We start from the raw sequence: 18,005 nt of genomic DNA on the forward strand, positions 1-18,005 counted from the left end.
CAAAAACAAAACAAACAAAAGCATCTCTATTTTATCATCGGTTAAGAGGGACAGTTGTCACGTGGGTTTATCTGCCCCAATCAGTGCTGATGTAACCATGACAACCTGAGTGTGTGCTGTGCTTGGGGCTCCAACAGTGAGCAGGGCCCCAAAATAAGTTTTTAAACCATAACTTTACAAACTAAAGTTTTATGTTTTTTTGTTTATTTCACGTGGAGGCTCTAAAACTAGCAGAAGCACCATCCATTTTCTCGGCTCTCACTCCACCAGTCCTGTAGTTGAGCTATAATTGTCCAGTGAAAAAATAATAAACCAGTTCTCACAGAAAAACTTGCTTACCAGAAGCTGTGGTCTGTCAGCCTTCAGGAAAGTCAAATGCTGTTGTCTGCAGGGTCATTCCTGGCAGTAGTAATTGGGACATACAGTACCAGAGTCTAACCATGCTGTCTGCGGTGATGGGAAAAGATTCAGCTGCTTTGTTTCAGGAAATATGGACTAATTTGGTTTAACATAGCTGCATTTAGTGAGGTTTATGTGTATGACAGTCGGTGGGGAATACCATTCCCTGAATGTTTTGACTTCTTTACAGGAATTGGGCAAATGAGCTCAGACCCTCATCTCACTGGCTTCCTGCTCTCTCAGGTGATGGTCAAGTTATATTTGCAGCTTCTTTAGAAAAAGAAAACAAACAAGAGGAGGACCGGAAGAGAAAAGTAATGAATTAAAGCTAGGCATTATAATTCTTGTGAGCGAAGACTCTAAACCCCCCATCCCAACTCCTATTTAATCGGATGTAATCTACCTGCTTGGCAGCATTCCAATCAGATAGTTTCAATTATGCTCTTGTAATGCCACTCTGCGAGGAGGGGGAAAGTGCTGAGCAGAGCACTTTGCAGGCGATTTGCAAATAACAGCAAGGGAGTCTTTTAGAGAAATGACTGAGCAGGAAGCCAGAGAGTTGCTGGAGTTGACAGCTCTCTCACTCTTAGGCTTGCTGGCTTTGGCGGTGATGGTGTGTTTTGCATCCCGCCTCCTCCTCCCTGTGACAGCAGCTGTCGGGACAGTAAAGTGCCACTGAAGGTGGCCTCCTATGGTAATACGGAGGTAATTATTTTCCACTGCTACAGCACCATTTCACAACCAGGCAGGCAGGTTGGAGCCTCGGGAGCAGCTCGCAGAGGCAGGCGTCCCGGATCTCAGTGACACTCGAAGTTATTGAGTTAGTAGTATGCAGTCTGGGGTGCTTGGAGTCAGCAATTCAGCATTTGTGTTCTCCGTATGTGTATTTGCCCCTGATGTCAGCGGGGCTGCTGGCCTGTCTGAGCACAGAGTGAAAGTTAATCTGGATGTCTGCAAACACGCGACTGCGCCTGCCGTGATAAAAAGTCAGACAGACTGAGCTGGGGGACAGAGGTGCTCAGTAGTCTGGCAACATACACTAAAGGTCGATAGTGTCATGTGTGACCGATGAAACAGATTGACCCGTGGGGCTCTGGTACCTTGTAACCCTCCACGGTCCCAGCATCTGTCTCCAACGTGTCACCCCTGGGGCCCAACATGGCCACTCAGGCTATTAACCTCCAGCACACGAGGACAAGGCAGAGTGAGGAGCCCCTCTCTGTCACAAATCCACTCCTTACTGGTCGCTGGGCCGGCTTGGAGAGTTTTCCAGCTCTCGTGTCCTTTACCACTTCTTAACTTGTGATCGGTACGTCTTTGGGTCCAGGTGGGACTAAGGGGAAGCTGGCTCCCACCTGGATGGCTGCAGGGGAGACAAAGTGGGACCTTGAATCAAACAACTGTCACTGCTAACAATGTATGTCACCGTCTCCGAATGGGCCATAAAAACCAAATAAATGACGGCCATTACAGTGGAGATTGTGATTATGATAATGAGAATAATAAAGGCGATCATCATTACGATCATGATGATAATGATAATAATGTGATGATGAATTATAATGAATAAATCCTTACCCCATTTCCTAAATGGTGGGAAATGTATCACTAAGAGAGGCCTGCAGCCATGCGACAGCCTCGGAGCAAGGCGAGGGTTATCAGTGTGTATGAATGTGTGTGTGTGTGTGTGTGTGTGCGTCATTTGAACCATTTGTACTCTGGCAACAACCTCCTCCCTTTTCACGTCTGTATCAGTACAAGATTGTGTCTGTGTATGTGACTTCCCAGCTAGTGTATAGTGTGTGTGTCGTGCTCGGAGAGCACTTCCCAGGAGACCTTGCAGTTTACATATCACATTCAAACAGTTTTTGTGCTCAATATCTGCCACTTCCACTCTCTCATTTCTCATTTCCCTCCCCTCCTCTGGCTGTTTCTTTATTTAGTCCCCTTCCACAGCCATTGCCACTAAATCAGGGTTAATTTCTGTTGGTTTTATTCATTTGTTTGCTATTGTGAAATGGAGACAGTCCCTATCAGGGAAACCACAGCATTTTCTGCTTGTTCAAATGCCCAAAACAAACTTTATCGTTTCCTGATGAGTGACCTCTTGTGGTATTAAAAGTAATTACTTTGCTCTGTCAGAAAAAATACAGAAGCCATGCAGTTTTTTTTTTTTGTTTTTTTTTAACTGTGCCTCACAGGAAATCCAGTTGATGTTTTTCCGTTTATTTTCAGCTCCTCACCAAGGCAGCATGGGTCTCTTCTAAGTGTCCACTTTCCAACTCTTCTGTTTTGGTTTCTGTACATGAAATTAAAACCAAGTGCCATTTTGTGCTTTTTGATGCTGAAACTCTGCCAAGTACATGTGTGGGTGTATCCCCTGTATTAACTACTTTATTTACAACTTTATGTACATGATCACCAGATAAATTTGAAGGGTCATGAGCTAATTAATGGGCATGGAAAGGAAAATAAACCATCTGGTGGAACAGGAACAGCTGACATAGTTCACATGTGATGCTGGCTAAACATAGTTTCAGGGGTTATAAACCTCTCTGTTATTAAAACTGTCAATACAGCAGAGGAAGTACAAGTTATATAAAACAGAAAAATACAAGTTAAGTTCGAAGTTTCTTCACATTTTACTGAAGTAGTGGAATATGAACATTTTTACATTCAACTGCTGCAATTTAATTAGTGAGCAGTGGAGCTGTGAGAGGGCAGTTTTTCTACCTCAGCACAGAGTTGGGCTCTCGGTTTTTATACCAAGCTAATTGCTGCTTGGCTCCGACTCCGTCCTTAATGTTCATTTATTGATATTAGAGTTTGTAATTTACTTCTCTGAAATAATCCAATCTCATCTTTCAGGTTTAGCTGCTGGAAGTGAGATCTTTAAATGCAGAGAGAGAAAGTCGTAACGCACGCTGTTAAAAACACAACCGACTTGTGTTACAACGGTGCATAAAAGACTAAATAAACTATGCGTTTGACCAACAAGCTTTTCGTCCACAGCAAATAAAACTGCCTCAAAAACAAGGTCCATCTAAACAGACAAGCCAGCAGCACGCTCGGAGAAATCCATCACTGGTGTCATGCAGTGAAACAAGAAGAATTTGTCACTGACATCAGACGCGTCATTTATATAGAAATGTCAGCATCACATTCGCATAATGATGGAAACAACAACGCTGAGGGCTCCGGGCCCCGCACTCTGATGGCTGTGTGCAAACGTCACCAATAATGTGTCTTTAGTCTAGACATGTCAGGGCTCTGTGGGATCTATATCCACGCCTTTTTGTCAGCGCCTTCAATCTTCCCTGTTGCTCAAGAGCTAAGTGCAAGAGATTAATAAGTGGATTTGTAATGCACAACCTCAGGTTTGACACTATAAGTCATCGGCTGTTTATCGCTTCGGCTTTCTCGCCAGATTGAAAAATGGCAGACACTGAGTAAGTTAGTCAGCCAGGCCTTCCCACCCCACCCCCCACCCTCTCATACTGCAGGACCAGGAGGTACAGTATACTGTAGCAGCTAATGAGCAGCTTGTGTCTTCTCTGTGTTTGTTTCCCTCTGGCAGACAGATGATGTGACGCAAACAGAGGGCTCTCAGCAGCTCCAGCTCCAGCACTCAGACTCTTCAGAGAAGCAGCAGCCCAAAAGGTTACATGTCTCCAACATTCCCTTCCGTTTCCGGGACCCCGACTTAAGGCAAATGTTTGGGGTGAGTACCTGGAAACACAGACACTCGGTGACGTTGCTGACCTGCACTGTGAAATATAACACTGGCTTCAACAGAGTAAACTATTTGTTATTAATACTCATCTAAAATAACTCATGACACTGGAATGCAAATACACAACATATTATAGAGATAATTCATTGTATGCATCTTTGAGAATACTTTATTTCATTTCTTTGGCTGATAACTGAAATGACAAAAAAAGTTTGTAATGATTTGAGTAAGAAGTAAAAAATAGAAATAAACTATAACGTCATGTCTATTTTCCAATCATCCAAACTAAAATATCTGTTTCTCTAGTTTTCTCACAGTTGTGATGAATATTAAAAAGCCATTTAGCATAAATAAAATGTTAAAAACAACAAAAATAAAAACCATTATCTCATGTCACATTTACAATCTCTTGCTCTAAATCTCCTCATATGAGGAAAACCATACATTTTCTGGTCTCCATATTGATCTCGTATCAGCAATAATCCACCTTTCACCACAGTTTCAGTCTATAGACGACACGTTCTAAACATAAAAACACAGTTTACCGTTAAGAATGAAGAATTATTTTTTTATTAAATTTGGTAGTGTCATGTGACTCCTCTCCAGGTCATCGCTGGGTTTAAAACCAGTTATCCTGGCAGCTGCTGCAGCGTAACTCACGTCCACACCAAGTTCCTGCTGCAAAGCAGCAATTTAGAGCTAATCTATTTGTTTAAATATAGTGAACTTGAAATCGTCGTGTTGAAAGTTAAACCAAGACTTTGTGAAGTGTCTCTTTATCACATCATGTATCCACAACCTGGTGTACTTAAAGCATACTGTTATTTGTATTCAGTTGCTCAAGTTAAACTATATTTATTGAGGTTAGGAGTTAGCCTTTTTTTCTTTTTTTTAGTAAAGCCAGCTTGTTGGATGTTACAGTGTGAATGGTGTTTACAGATTCTCTCCTTTCTGTTAAATGGTAGTGATTTAGCTTAGTTTGGGCTACACCTCCACTAATGTCAGAGGAAATGATTACAGTTTTATGAAATGGAAGACTTGGTTTCAGGGAAAATATCACATATCTGTTGCTATTTTAATGATTGAGGCCATTGCCATGGCTGTTATCTAGTTAATGCATTGATTATGGCCATTGTCTGGGAAGAAAAGAGTGGCTTCTGAGTTTTTGCAAGTGATAAACTGCTCACTCCGTCACAATCAAGCTGTGAAGTTGGTGCTGCACTGCAGGTCGAACACCAGGGAGGAGTTAGCCGAGCCATAAAGCCTGGTGCAGATCCTCTCTCAAAGAGATTTCTCCTCTAACAAACTTTGTTGTTTAATTCCTTCTGTTTTGAGCAGCTCACATCAGAGAATTCTTTTGTTATGAAGAGGGTTTTCAAAGAAATGAAGCTGTCAGTTTAAATAATTTTTCACAGGTTGCACATACAGAGTGGTCAGCTGCAGACAAATGAGTTTACATATCAGCATACCAGGGGTCCTCATCAGAAATTCTCTCCTTCTCTCTGTCTCTTGACAAATTAATGAAGCAATATATAGTTCAACAGCTCGCCCCGTGTCTCACAAAAGCCTCGGTAAGAATTGAACTGGATTCAATAATGATAATGGATCTGAATAGAGACGAATGCCAAAAATGTACTTCAAATGTTAAGCACTAATTGGACCATTAGAAGCCAGAGGCGTTAATTCTCGTCGTTATGAAGACAACATCCAGCTGATGATATTAATTACTTGTGAGCCCTAGCTGTGGCTTTATAAATTGCAGACAACATGGCTGCTTTCTCTCTCTGATTGTTGGCTTTATTGTTCCCAGCTCTGGTGCAGGTCGTGTGGAATCCAAATCACCTCCGTAATTAGCTTGGAGGCTTTGTGTGCCTGGCCGGTGCATGCAGATATATGATAGAAAATTGATTGCAGCCCACCCAGTCTCCCTCAATCACCCTCCATGCTCATGTGTTGCCTGCTCTTTTCCGTTACCCTCCTTTTTCGCTCTCGGTGGTTGGCATACCGGAGGGTTGTGGGATTGATTGTCTTGGTTAGAGCTTGGCAAGGAGATAGCTGGTCTGCTCCGCCCTCTGACATGGCCTCCACAATGGGCCTTTGTGTGATCAGTGTGTGCAAAGCCTCATCCCTCTAGCTCTAATGGCTTCTGGAGCGCCACCGGCTCAATACGCCATTACTGTTACGCCTGAGTGAAATCCACAGACATGCAGGCGGGAAGACAGAGGAGAAAGAGAGTGGAGGTGGTGCACAGATCACTAGAGAAAAGTCCCCCGCCAGAAGCTCAGAGAAACCGGCAACAACCGCTCCGTTGAAAGCCGGATTCTGAGATGCACCCCGCACATGGCCGGGTTGAGGGTGTAGAGAGACCTGTGAGCTTTTAACGAGGCGCTGAATGAAGGTCTCATTAGGGCATCCACAGCGGACGTTAATCAGTAATTAGAAACTGTGATCTCTGAGAGCTAGTAAGTATGCAGGAAATGAAAACACTCCAAGCGCGAGTGAGCTCTGTGCGGAGCCCATGCTGCGCTGCTTGAGGGTGCCCTCATTTGTGCGACTGGATTCTTCAGCAGTGCTTCTCTTGGTGCATGTAAGGGCTCTCACAGCGTTCCCCAGAGCAATCAGGACCCCCCCTTTCCCCCATCCCACTGTCACACTGTCTGCTGTGCACGAACATGCTTTACACCAGCACTCGGCATGAACACACAGGGCACTGCAGCGTAATTATAGGTTTCTGAAGAGCTTTAAGATATTCAGGCTAATCAAAGGTGGAGGCACAAGGGCCTCAATCTTGTTTGTTGCTTCCACACTCGCAAGCTTAAGGCCAAATAAACGCAGTCTGTCTTAATTTTATTCAAGGGGGAAAAAAGGCTGCAAGTCCACATGGTACACAGTAAAATGTTGCTGTGTTTACTGGTGATATGTGATCCAATAACAAGTAAATACAGGGCTGCACTGATACTAATACTGAGACTTTTTAAATGATTAACATAATAGCCTCCTCTACCGTTTGGTAGAGCAAGATTTCAGTGACTATAAGCTAGAATAAATTTTCTTAAATATTTATATAAATAAATCTGGGTGAGTTTAGGTTTGTTACGCCAAAAGTAAGTGTTTATTATTACATTACAGTGTCAAGTTTTGACCATTTGACTATATTAACTGTTATCTTAACCATTTGTTTAAAAAATTGATCATTGTTATTACTACTATAGTCCAAAGGAAAAGAAAGAATGAAAGAGACATTTTTTTTCTTGCATTTTTCCTACTGCTAATGTTAAAGCGGGACCACTGAGCCAAGTAATAGTGGACAGATCTAAAGTGTTAATTTGGCTCTTTTATAAAATGTTGAAAAACATATTACTAAGCAGACATAATCTGCATATATGTGTGGTTTATTACTGTGTGATGTCAAATTTCCCAGTGCAAAAGGGAAACAATAAAGGTAGTGTCTGCAAAAAACACTAAAATATACTTTAATATATATAAAATAAATATATTACATTTTAAAAAATTAAGAACGTTTTGAGCAAAGTTTTACCATAAAGTGATGAAAATGTTTCAGAAACTGTATTTATCAAATATGACAGACCAGGTGTTAAAGGGTTAAAATAGTTCATGTGAAATATGGAAGGATGTTTATTCCTTTTTTCTCCTTTGTATTACTTTTTAGTTAAAATCCATGACAGAAGTTGTTCAAACTTTAAATATTTTATCCTGATAAAAGTTTGTGTTAAATAATTTATCCCCATATGCTATCATGTCATTTTTTTCTTAAACCTCGAGTAGCAGCCCAGGTGAAATCATAAATTAGGTTTGTATTAAATATAGTAATCATACATTATCCATTTCATAGTGGGTACAAAATAATAATTACATTCTGTATTTTTGTTTCAGATAACATTAAATAGGATAAATATATCAAGGTGTTTGTATAATTTCTGCTTTTTGAGTTGGCTTAAGTAACAAATGATCTTAACTAATGCTGAAGATGACTAAAATATTCATTTCACCACTATTTATGTTGATAATCTGCTCTCGGGTCTGTAGCTCTGTGTTTTTCTCGTTTATATACATTCATGTTATTACTGCAGCAAAGCTGACAGGAAAGAAACTGAAACTAAAGTATTGATCTTATTAAACTGGTATTGATATCTGGATTGACCCATCATATGTGCTAACTTTCATCTCGTGTGTGCTGAGTACTTTTATATTTTCAATTTATCTTCCTTTACAAGAGGTTTCTGAGCATGTGCATGGATTTTTAATCCTTTTTCTGTCTCTTATGTTTTATAAGTGCATATTTAAAAAAATTCAGAAGTCAATGCAGCATTGCTTAAAAACTAATATGGCGGTCACTGGACTTACAGACTTGTTTGTTTTGTACTCTGGATGAATGTAGCTGCAGCCTCTTACTGTAGATGACATCAGTCTCTCCTGTCCTCCCTCTGGAGACTCCTCCCATTGAAGCTATTGTTTATCAGTGCTGCTGATGCAGCTGTTTCTCTATGTGTGTGAGTGAGTAGGTGGGTGGGGACTGAAGTGCATGAGATCAGTGGTGAGCAGCGAGCAGTCCCCAGCGCCATGTGGAAATCCACAAAGACGACTTCCTCTGAAACTAATTAATCGACGCCACAAGCCCATTACACTCGGTTAAAACAATTAGCATCTGCACGTTGCGTGGGGGATGCATTGTCTTCTCAGGCGAGAAAGGGGGCATCACGCTGGGATATAAATGCCCGCGTTCCCTGTTCGAATCACTGGAGCTGAGCGCCATATGAGGCAGATGTGTGGATAGGATCTATGGAGTCTCTGTTCAAGAGGAACAGATATATAAGGAGTGGGAAGAAGATGCTTTTAAACAACTGAGCCTTTTTTTTTTTTGGTAATTCAGTGTGGTGAGGTTGCTGCATTACCCGTAAAAGCAAAAGGAAACATAAGTTTTTCCTCTAACCCTCAGTTCTTCAAGCCCACTCCACTCACTCCAGCCAGATAATAGCCAACTCCTCCTAACCCCTATTAGTGGCTCAGTCAAACGATCCATCCATTCCCATTGAGCGTCGACCACATGGAAGGCCCATTTCTTCCCTGTTGTGCTGAAATGAAGGCGACGCGGACCGCTTGACAGGGTAATTACTTTTAATGAAATAATACAGCCATTGTAGACAGCAATTAAAAGTCGCACTCGCTCCACTCATTAGAGGAACTTACAGTTTACTTTCATTCTTCTGTTTTCTAATGATCCAAAGGCAGGGCTGTTAAATCGAAAGGCTGGAGCATGTTAACCCCCGGGGACCGACCCTTAGGTCCTGTTGACTGTGCGAGTGCACAAACAAAGAGAATAAAGAACAGAGGTGAGCTAGCGAGGCGGCGCTAAACTCTCCCTGAGTCAGGGCTCAGTTTTCTTCAGGTGAGGCGACACCAAAATATCAAGTGATGCTTCAGAAACAGGCAATCGTACGTAATCACAGATCAAGTATTTTTACAAACACAGCGATCTTGATGGGAATACAAAGAGACATTAAAACAGCAGCAATGAGCTCTCCTTCCAAACCCTGCCAGCAACCTTCAACAACTGTTTGCTGAGCTAACAAATGCAAATTGACCACCATTTCCTCACAAAAGTAACATTTCCATAATGCCTTAATGGTTTTTCTTTCTCCAGCCTTCCTTCTCATGAGTTTGCAGTCAGTGAGGCTTTCTAACTCCATTTCTCTTGTTCTCTTCTCTTCTCTCTGCAGCAATTTGGAAAGATTTTAGATGTGGAGATTATCTTTAATGAGCGAGGATCCAAGGTAAGTGAACTAGAACGCCAGCTGCTTCATTACCATGTACTTCTTCTGTTTCCTAATGATGGCATTAGTGTGGTGTGTACATTGGCTGAGAGTATTGGTCTCTAAGCCTGGTCCTGGAGAGCTGCATCCACCCAGCCTCTCTCTCTTTTTTTTTTCTCCCTCCCTCCCAATTGTTTTTGTTGTTTGTTGCAGCTCCCAACCAAGTTGTGAATCATTAGCCCTGTCAATCAATTTTTTATTGAGCTGTTTCACATTTCACTTAATCCACCAGAAGGCTGCAGGTCCTGAAGCATATGGAACTGAAACTACTTGTTGAGGGATCCAGACCTCTTTGAGACGGTCCTTCATTATTCTGCTCTATCATCCTTTTTGACAACCTGCTAATAAATATGATAGAAACGTGAAGGTGGATACTACATTTACCTCACATTTAAAAAAAAACACGTTACGATAATGATTTTGAGGCTTGCACATACTCATTTACACAATGAGGTTGGCCTTATCCCACATTTATTCTTGTTGTCAACGAAAATCCAATGAAAAGACCAAAACTAACAATGTGCTGCTCCCTCTATCAGCACTTTCTGACTTCCCCGCTTATGCGGCACTCGGCCTCAAGCTCACCGGTTCCTACTGAGGTTGTTAGTCTTTCTAAAAAGGTCACAAATATGCAGATTTATTTAAATAAACAAAACTCAGCATTTTTCAGAAACAGGGGGCCCTCTGTAGTTAAAAGTAAACAATGTTCAAGCAGGAGACAATAGTGCAGCTGTTTAAGAATATTTTCACAGCCAGATTAATGCATGTTTGGTAAATATTTGCAGCTCCAAGTCAAAGTTAACAGCAATATGAATTTGTGGTGGAAGTTTTGAGACACAGAGTTCAGGTTTGGCTGATTTCTCTGCTTTTAAAAGTCAGTAGCACAGAGAGCCTAAAAACATCTAGAAATGAATCGGATTTTACTCTCAAATCTTACATTCAAAATACGTATGGATTCTATGAATCTTGGATCATTCGTATTTCTAATTTGAACCTGCAAACCAGGCGCAGTGATAAGAAAACAGCCCCAGCGTGGAGGCGCTGCAGCAGTATCAGTCTCCTAATCACGTACCAGGACAGGTGAAGCCTGCGGCGGTGTGAACAGCCGAGTGCTACTCATCCAGCTGTTCATTTAATAGAGTGTACTAAGCTCCACAGCTTTCCATTCATAAAGGCGACAGGCTCCCTGACTGGGTGTTGAGGCATGAATACTATTGATTCCCATTCATACTTGGGAGTGCTTTTGGGCTGGTATACAGGCATGCAGGGAGCCCTGGAAGCAGCCGGTGCTGCTGCTGCTGCTGCTGCTGCACTCAGCCCCTCTGCCAGACAAGATTGAGCACCGGATAAACCTGCCTCCTCCGCCGTAACAAGCATTTATTGTTTGTGCCCCACAAAGCCATTACCCATGATGCCTCTCTCCCTCGTGCATTCTCTGTGCTATATAATGAACCTATCAGCCCATTAATAAATAATCTATTTCCTATGAAGCTTTGGCAATTTGCATTCAATATGTTTGTCTCCTTTGAAAAATGGTGGCTCCGCTCTCTCTTCTTGTAAGCTAATTATTTGTGCATGATAAAAAAAAAGAAAGAAGGGGGTAACCAGTCGGGTGAATGTCCAAAGGATTAATTTTGCCCTCAATTCTTTTTTTGAATTTATTTCTTTATCTCTCTTTCCCCAAGGACAGGTCCCGTGTTATTTATGCTAGAAATAGCAGCCCAGGGATCCTGTGTATGCATGCAAGATCACACTGCTCGCCATCTCTCACATGTATTACATCCTCAAGCAATTATCAGGCAGTGCCGGCCATGCTCCCTGTTCCCCTGCACATACCTCTATAAGTATATATAGAAACTAAAGGAATGGGGCTTGTTTGGCCAGAATATCTTAATGCCTCCACTACAGAGCTCAGGTCCAGTATCCCAGTCCACATAACTCAAGGAAGTGACAAACCACCCCAGGGGAGAGAGTTGAGGGGGGATGGGATGGAAATGAGAGGTTGGCTATATGTTGCTGAAGGTCTAAAGTCAATATCGATGCTCTTCTGTATCCAATACCATTTACTTTTTTGCTTTAGTTTAAACATCTTACTTATTAGTTCAGTAAATTAAACCTGTCAGAGATGAAGTTAACATCTCTGAGGTGGATTCTTCCTCACTCCTGCTCCTGGTGCCCACATCTTCAAAGGGAAGAGGGGCCATCTGAGGGGCCACGCTGTCCAAGTTGTTTAGATAATTATACCACTATTATGGCAGCCAACGGTGTTTTGCATTCGCTGCTTCCTGACATTCACCTATGCCACCGCAGCTGTGCCGTTTAATTGGGTAAAGCGGGCAGGTTTGTTGGTGTTGCTGTGTGAGGTTGTGTCATCGTTCTCTCCTCTCCTCCTCGAATCTCTCTGTTTGCTGTTTCCTGACGCCTCACTAACTGCCTCTAATTAATCTGGCTGCTTACAACTCGACTCTGCCGTCACTGCTGCTCACCTACTCCTTTCTTCTCACCTCTTTCTCCCTTTTCTCTTCCCTTCCCCTTTCTTTTTTTCTCTACCTGTGGCTAACGTGGTGCTCTCAGGGCTTTGGGTTTGTAACTTTTGAAACAAGCACAGATGCTGATCGTGCACGGGAGAAACTAAACGGTACAATCGTAGAGGGACGCAAAATAGAGGTGCTTTCATTTTTCCCTTTTCCCATTTTTCTCCTTCCTGCCTGCTGCCTTCTCGACTTACATATAAACCCATGCATAAGCATGTGGCTGCTGTGTGTGTGTGTGCAGATCTGCATCTCTGAGTGTGTGTTCCTGGATGCATGCATGCATAATGGTGCGTATAACTCCCTCTCAGTAGAAAGCGGGATCCATACATGTCAACCTGGACACAGCAGTTGTCCATCATTACCTGACAAAGCAGAATGAGTGCATGCCATCATCCTCTGGGTTTCTATCAAACTTGAGAAGATCTGCATTCCCCTTTCACCATTGTTTAATGTTGCCTGCTCTAATTCTGTTTTTGTTTACGACGAGCCAAGCCTCCCTCCCCTCCCCCACTCAGTCATTCTCATCAGGTCAATAGAAGAAAATCAAAGCACTGTCTGTGTTTTTCTTTTGGAATCTATTTGTTTATCCAACCAATTACTGAAATTGGAGGTTGTTCTTTTTTTATTCATACCTGTGAATAATTGGTGCATGCGCTCCTCTTCTTTCCAGTAACAATCTGGAAAAATAAAAAAATAAAACATCATGAAACTGAGCCAAACTCAGTGTTTGGAGAGCAGTTACAAGCTTGTGTATTTATTATTTTACGAATTAATAACCTTTCTGTTGGTTTGCTGCTTGCTTGTGGCTCACCCTGGATGTGTTCATGATGTCATAATGAAACATCTGTAATCACAGGATGTGTTTTTGCTGCTTTGAACAGGTGAACAATGCAACGGCACGGGTGATGACAAACAAAAAAGTGGCCAATCCCTACACAAATGGTAAGAGCCAAACTCACTTTGTAAAGTCTAAACAAAGAAGTAATGCCAGTAGTTTGTGTTGTGTTGCCACGGTGATTTGAGTTTTCCCATTGTTTGCAGGCTGGAAGCTGAACCCAGTAGTAGGAGCTGTCTATGGTCCTGAACTGTATGCCGGTAAGAGCAACTCAAGCACTTTTTCTTTCTCCCTACAAGCACAGCACCACACCTGAGACGCAGCCAATCCCAATCTGACCTCTGAATTTCTACAATCGGGTTCATCCTGAACCTACTGAACATGAAATTCCTCTTAAATCAAAGTGAATCTGAGAGCGGTTCAGATAAGCAGTGGATGATCCAAGCTTCTGTGAGTGGCAGAGGGAGCCTGAGCCATTGTTTGCTCGGTGTGCAACTGTAAAGCTGGAAAAAAAAATGATTTCAAGAGCAAGCGCCCCTGTGACTGTTATCAGATTGAGGAGGCTGCTGCTGTGGATGGATTTGCCAAGTGCGCCAGATTGACTTTTACAGAGCTAACCGAATAAGGGAGATTGAGTGAGCGATATTGTTGGCACCCACCCTGTCGAAGGCCGCTATTCCTTCTGGTTTCAGTAATGGAGGAATGAGATGAGCTCAGTGGGGTTTTCCCTATCTCTCTCTGCCTCGACATGCCAGCTTTATTGCTGTATGTTATATGAACCCTTTGCATTTTAATGAGGGGGAAATGGTACTATTTCATTTGGAAGAAGTGCTGAGCACATCGCGCCACTTTAACGGCTTTCCTTTCTGCTCATTAGACTAAAATCTGTTCGTTCCCCGGACAGCTTTACGGCGAACCTCTAAATAACTGTCCATGACAGAAAGCAGTCATCTATCATTTTTATTTCATCCCCAACCCCTCGCCCCTTTCATACCTCCTCCCACTCACCACCTCCTCCTCCCCCACAGTACTCCTTTAGTTTCGACATCTTCTCCTGATAATTATTTACACATACAAAACTCCAAACGTCTCTGTGTGGCTCTAACATTTTGTGTTCAGGTAAAAAATTCCTCCAAATCAAAAATCTTACCCAAACAATTATTTTTCTGACCTACATGTGCACATGCAACACTTTCACCTGCTCCGTTCTTTTCTTTTTCTCAGACCAAAGCACACCAGCATACAGAAATAGATAACCTATGTAGAACACAGACACTAATACATGTCCCTTCTTCCATGCACGCTTTCTCCATTTTACACTCGCACACACACACTTCCCAAATCATCTCATAAATCAGAGGGAGTGTGGTCCACCACTCCAGGCAGGGGAAGCAGGAGGGGTTGGGTGATTTATTGGCTGCTAATTTTTCAAGTCGTCTTGACATGGCGCTGGAGTTTGCCAAGCCTAAACGACAACATATGCTTGCCAGCTGGGAAGATGGGAAACATAAATAAGAGATACATTTTTGAAACAAAACCTCCCTAATGAGCAGAAAAGGGCTGTTTTATCTCTCAAGGAAAAAAAAAATCTTGATCAGGATTTTGACTGATATGTTCCTCCCTTCTTTAAAAAAACAAAACAAAAAACAAAACAAAAACGATGTTCTGAAATTCCAGACATATTCCAAAATTATCATAGTTGTAGTTAATATACTTTTGGTGGGAGTAAAATGGGATATAAAGGCGATTAATCACTGTTTATCAGTCCTCATTTCTGTGCAGGAGATCAGTGAAATTGGGAGCCATAAATCCTGGCTTGGTGACAGCACACTTCGTCTCCATTCGTCCTGGCGCTACAGGTTTATTGTCCTCAAAACCCATTCAGGAGAATGACGGATGAGAGCCTCATGCCGGCTCCATGCTCTTAACCTCTTCCAGGGCAGACTGGCTCCTCCTCCTGATGGAGGAGGGGAGTACCTGGTGCGGTCTGTGGTACCAGCTCCAGGTCCACATCTTCTGCTGCCACGCTTTGCAGAGGATGGTCTAAGGAAGATGGTTCCCGATAAAATAGGAGGACTGGGACTGAGCATCTTTGCTCATCTTTGTCCTGTTCTAACATGCACTGATGTGAGAATGACATTGATTACATAGCATGTAGAATTAATGACAGTTGAACAGTGTTTATTTTAATTCATTATCTAAAAATAAAATGAAAACAGTTGCAGTCATTAACATATAACACAGAGGGGAAAAAAGAGGTTTGAAACACTAAGAAAAACCCTTGGAGGCACATTACACTGTTTAGCTCTTCCCGATATAATTGGCAAACTTTTCTTCATTCCTCTTGTTGGAGGTGTTCGGCATCGTGGACAGCTGTCACTTAAAAATCGCGTCATATGGCCGTCCCCCTCGGGCTACCACTCGGAAACTCTTCTCTGCAACTAATTCTGAGGAGACAGCAGATGAGTAGCTTTTCACTCATCATTTCATTTTTCCTCTTTCTAAGGTGGAGTTTTCTGGAGGACTCTAAAAATGACAGAAAAGAAAGGCTAATTGCCATCTTAATATATGTAGACAGATCCTCTCATTGTTGGAGTGTACTTTAGGGGGATAATTAAGCTCGAGACTCTTGATTAGATTAAGCTGTTTTTGGTCCCCAGTGCGTGGATTAAGTGCTCATTGCCCGATGTATTTGAGCAGGAAGTATTAGAGAGATCAACCTTGTGGAAAATCAGATCTTTCTTTATGGGAGCCGGTTATGACCCCATCATTGGCACAGAGCTGGATTACCCCAGGTCCAACTGGCTCTGCAGGTATTGAGCTTCTCTCAACTTGACACATATGACATATGAGGTGCAGTGTGACCCTGCCGCCCTCCAGCACATAACTCATATTTTCTCCAGTCCCCCTCCCGGAAAAGGTGTTTGACTTTGGTGGCTAGACCAGGTTTGTGCTCTCATACGCCGTTGCTGTTGTTGCTTTTCATGCGCTTACCAAGGTGTGACAGTGCCTTTGATTTATGGGTTATTATTGAAGCAGTGTAGCCTATCGCCAACTCATTATGAGTTTACATTCACATACATCACTGCATGCATATTGCATACAAATTTCCAAAAAAGAAAGGAAGCAGCTCTTTTTTTTTTTTTTTTCGAGGGGTGTAAACAAACTGCAGATATTTGTAAAGAAGAAAGGGGGGGGGGGGGGGGACCTCAAAAACTATCAAGGAGGATTGTTTTTGCCCTTTAGCAAATGCACTCTCAGATGTCCATTGCTCCAAAAAAAGAGACTAATTTAAATGTCAAGGTCAGCATTATAAATCTCTCAAGGAAGAAGGGGTTGGAGGGGGGGGCACCTTACAAGTCCAGGCACTGTGTTGGTATATTGGCAGTAAACAAAATGCCCTGCATGTTAGTGGGTGGGTGCAGTGGGGTATGTGGGCGTCACCTGGCCAAATGAGACGCAAAGTTTGAATGTGTGTGGACCCACTAATGGAGCGTGATGTTAATGGCAGAAGACATTAAACCTGGCTCTCTCTGTTTTTAAAAGCACCACTAATCTGTCTCCTTGTCAGCTTTATTGAAGCAGCAGGGCTGGATTATGCATTGTTCATTATGGTGCTCAGTGGTCGCAACCAACTGCGGGGTTAACGCTGGACTCGGCGCAGTAACACCAGCCAGAAGCTTATGCAACGCAGCCAACATGAATCTTCATTGCAGTCTAGTTTCTTGTGTTATTAACCTGCGCTACTCACCCCAACCGAGGCACCGCACGCCCAACCAGATCAGAGAACTCGCCGTCACAGAGCCATCTCTGATTGGAGAAACCCAAGCGGTCTGTGATGAATTCACCCAAAGCATATCATGGAAATGAGTAAAGAAGAGTAAGGTGAGGGGAGGGTGACAAAGGGGCGTTTGCTGAGGATGAAGAATAATGGGGCTGACTGTTTTTTGATGGACTCTGCGTTGGCAGATAGAAAGAGAGGGGGAGGGCCAGAGAAAAAAGGGCCCTGTGAGGGAATTACAATTGCAGGAAGAGTGGAGGCCAACTTAATCATGTCCGGAGATCAGTGTGTGTTTATATGCACCTCAGCAGCCTGTAATCAGACAGCCAGTGGACTGATTGAAGGTTAAATGCAGACCTGACGTTCATATAAGCTGTCCTCTAATCCAGTGGTTACCATACCATAGGGGGTCCGGGGCTGCACAGAGACTGTTGAGTTGTTTTTTTTTTTGTTTTTTGTTTTTTAACATGGAACTGGAATTTTTTAAATACATACTGACAGTAAAAAATTAAAAAAGCTATTTAACAGGCCGCACCTAATGTGTCCAATCAGTTTTCGTAAATGTACCGAGTGGAGTAGATCATACCTAACCTGGTAACCTGGATTTTTCCCGCACCATTAGTGACACGTCTAAGAAACACCACAATGCACGATTTGTCACTATTTAAAAAAAAAAAAACAAAACAAGGGTAAGGCTATATGTTGATAGTTACTTAGTCTTCTTGAAGCACAGGACAAGACTCAGCCACAAAGCATCATTTGTGGCGAGAACATAGCATTCAAACTTATTGACTGAATTGAAGAGAAGATACAATGCAATCCATTTGTTTCCTTAGCAAGGCTATTATTTTTATTTGTTTATATATGAAGTGGACTATTTTGGTTGTAATTA

At 42.4% G+C, this 18,005-nt stretch overlaps 1 protein-coding gene across 9 annotated transcripts in view; it reads left to right on the forward strand.

Annotated features, from left to right (window-relative positions):
* Nucleotides 1-18,005, forward strand: part of rbfox3a (RNA binding fox-1 homolog 3a) — a 528,049-nt gene that overhangs the window by 487,956 nt on the left and 22,088 nt on the right. For all 9 annotated transcript variants that reach the window (XM_041975734.1, XM_041975755.1, XM_041975750.1 and 6 more), the window contains 5 exons: nucleotides 3,977-4,120; nucleotides 9,871-9,924; nucleotides 12,538-12,630; nucleotides 13,379-13,439; nucleotides 13,539-13,592. In XM_041975734.1, coding sequence (XP_041831668.1) covers nucleotides 3,977-4,120; nucleotides 9,871-9,924; nucleotides 12,538-12,630; nucleotides 13,379-13,439; nucleotides 13,539-13,592 — 406 coding nt within the window. The remainder of the gene's footprint in view (nucleotides 1-3,976; nucleotides 4,121-9,870; nucleotides 9,925-12,537; nucleotides 12,631-13,378; nucleotides 13,440-13,538; nucleotides 13,593-18,005) is intronic.

This window comes from Melanotaenia boesemani, chromosome 2, assembly GCF_017639745.1.
Source record: "Melanotaenia boesemani isolate fMelBoe1 chromosome 2, fMelBoe1.pri, whole genome shotgun sequence".
Taxonomy (NCBI): domain Eukaryota; kingdom Metazoa; phylum Chordata; class Actinopteri; order Atheriniformes; family Melanotaeniidae; genus Melanotaenia; species Melanotaenia boesemani.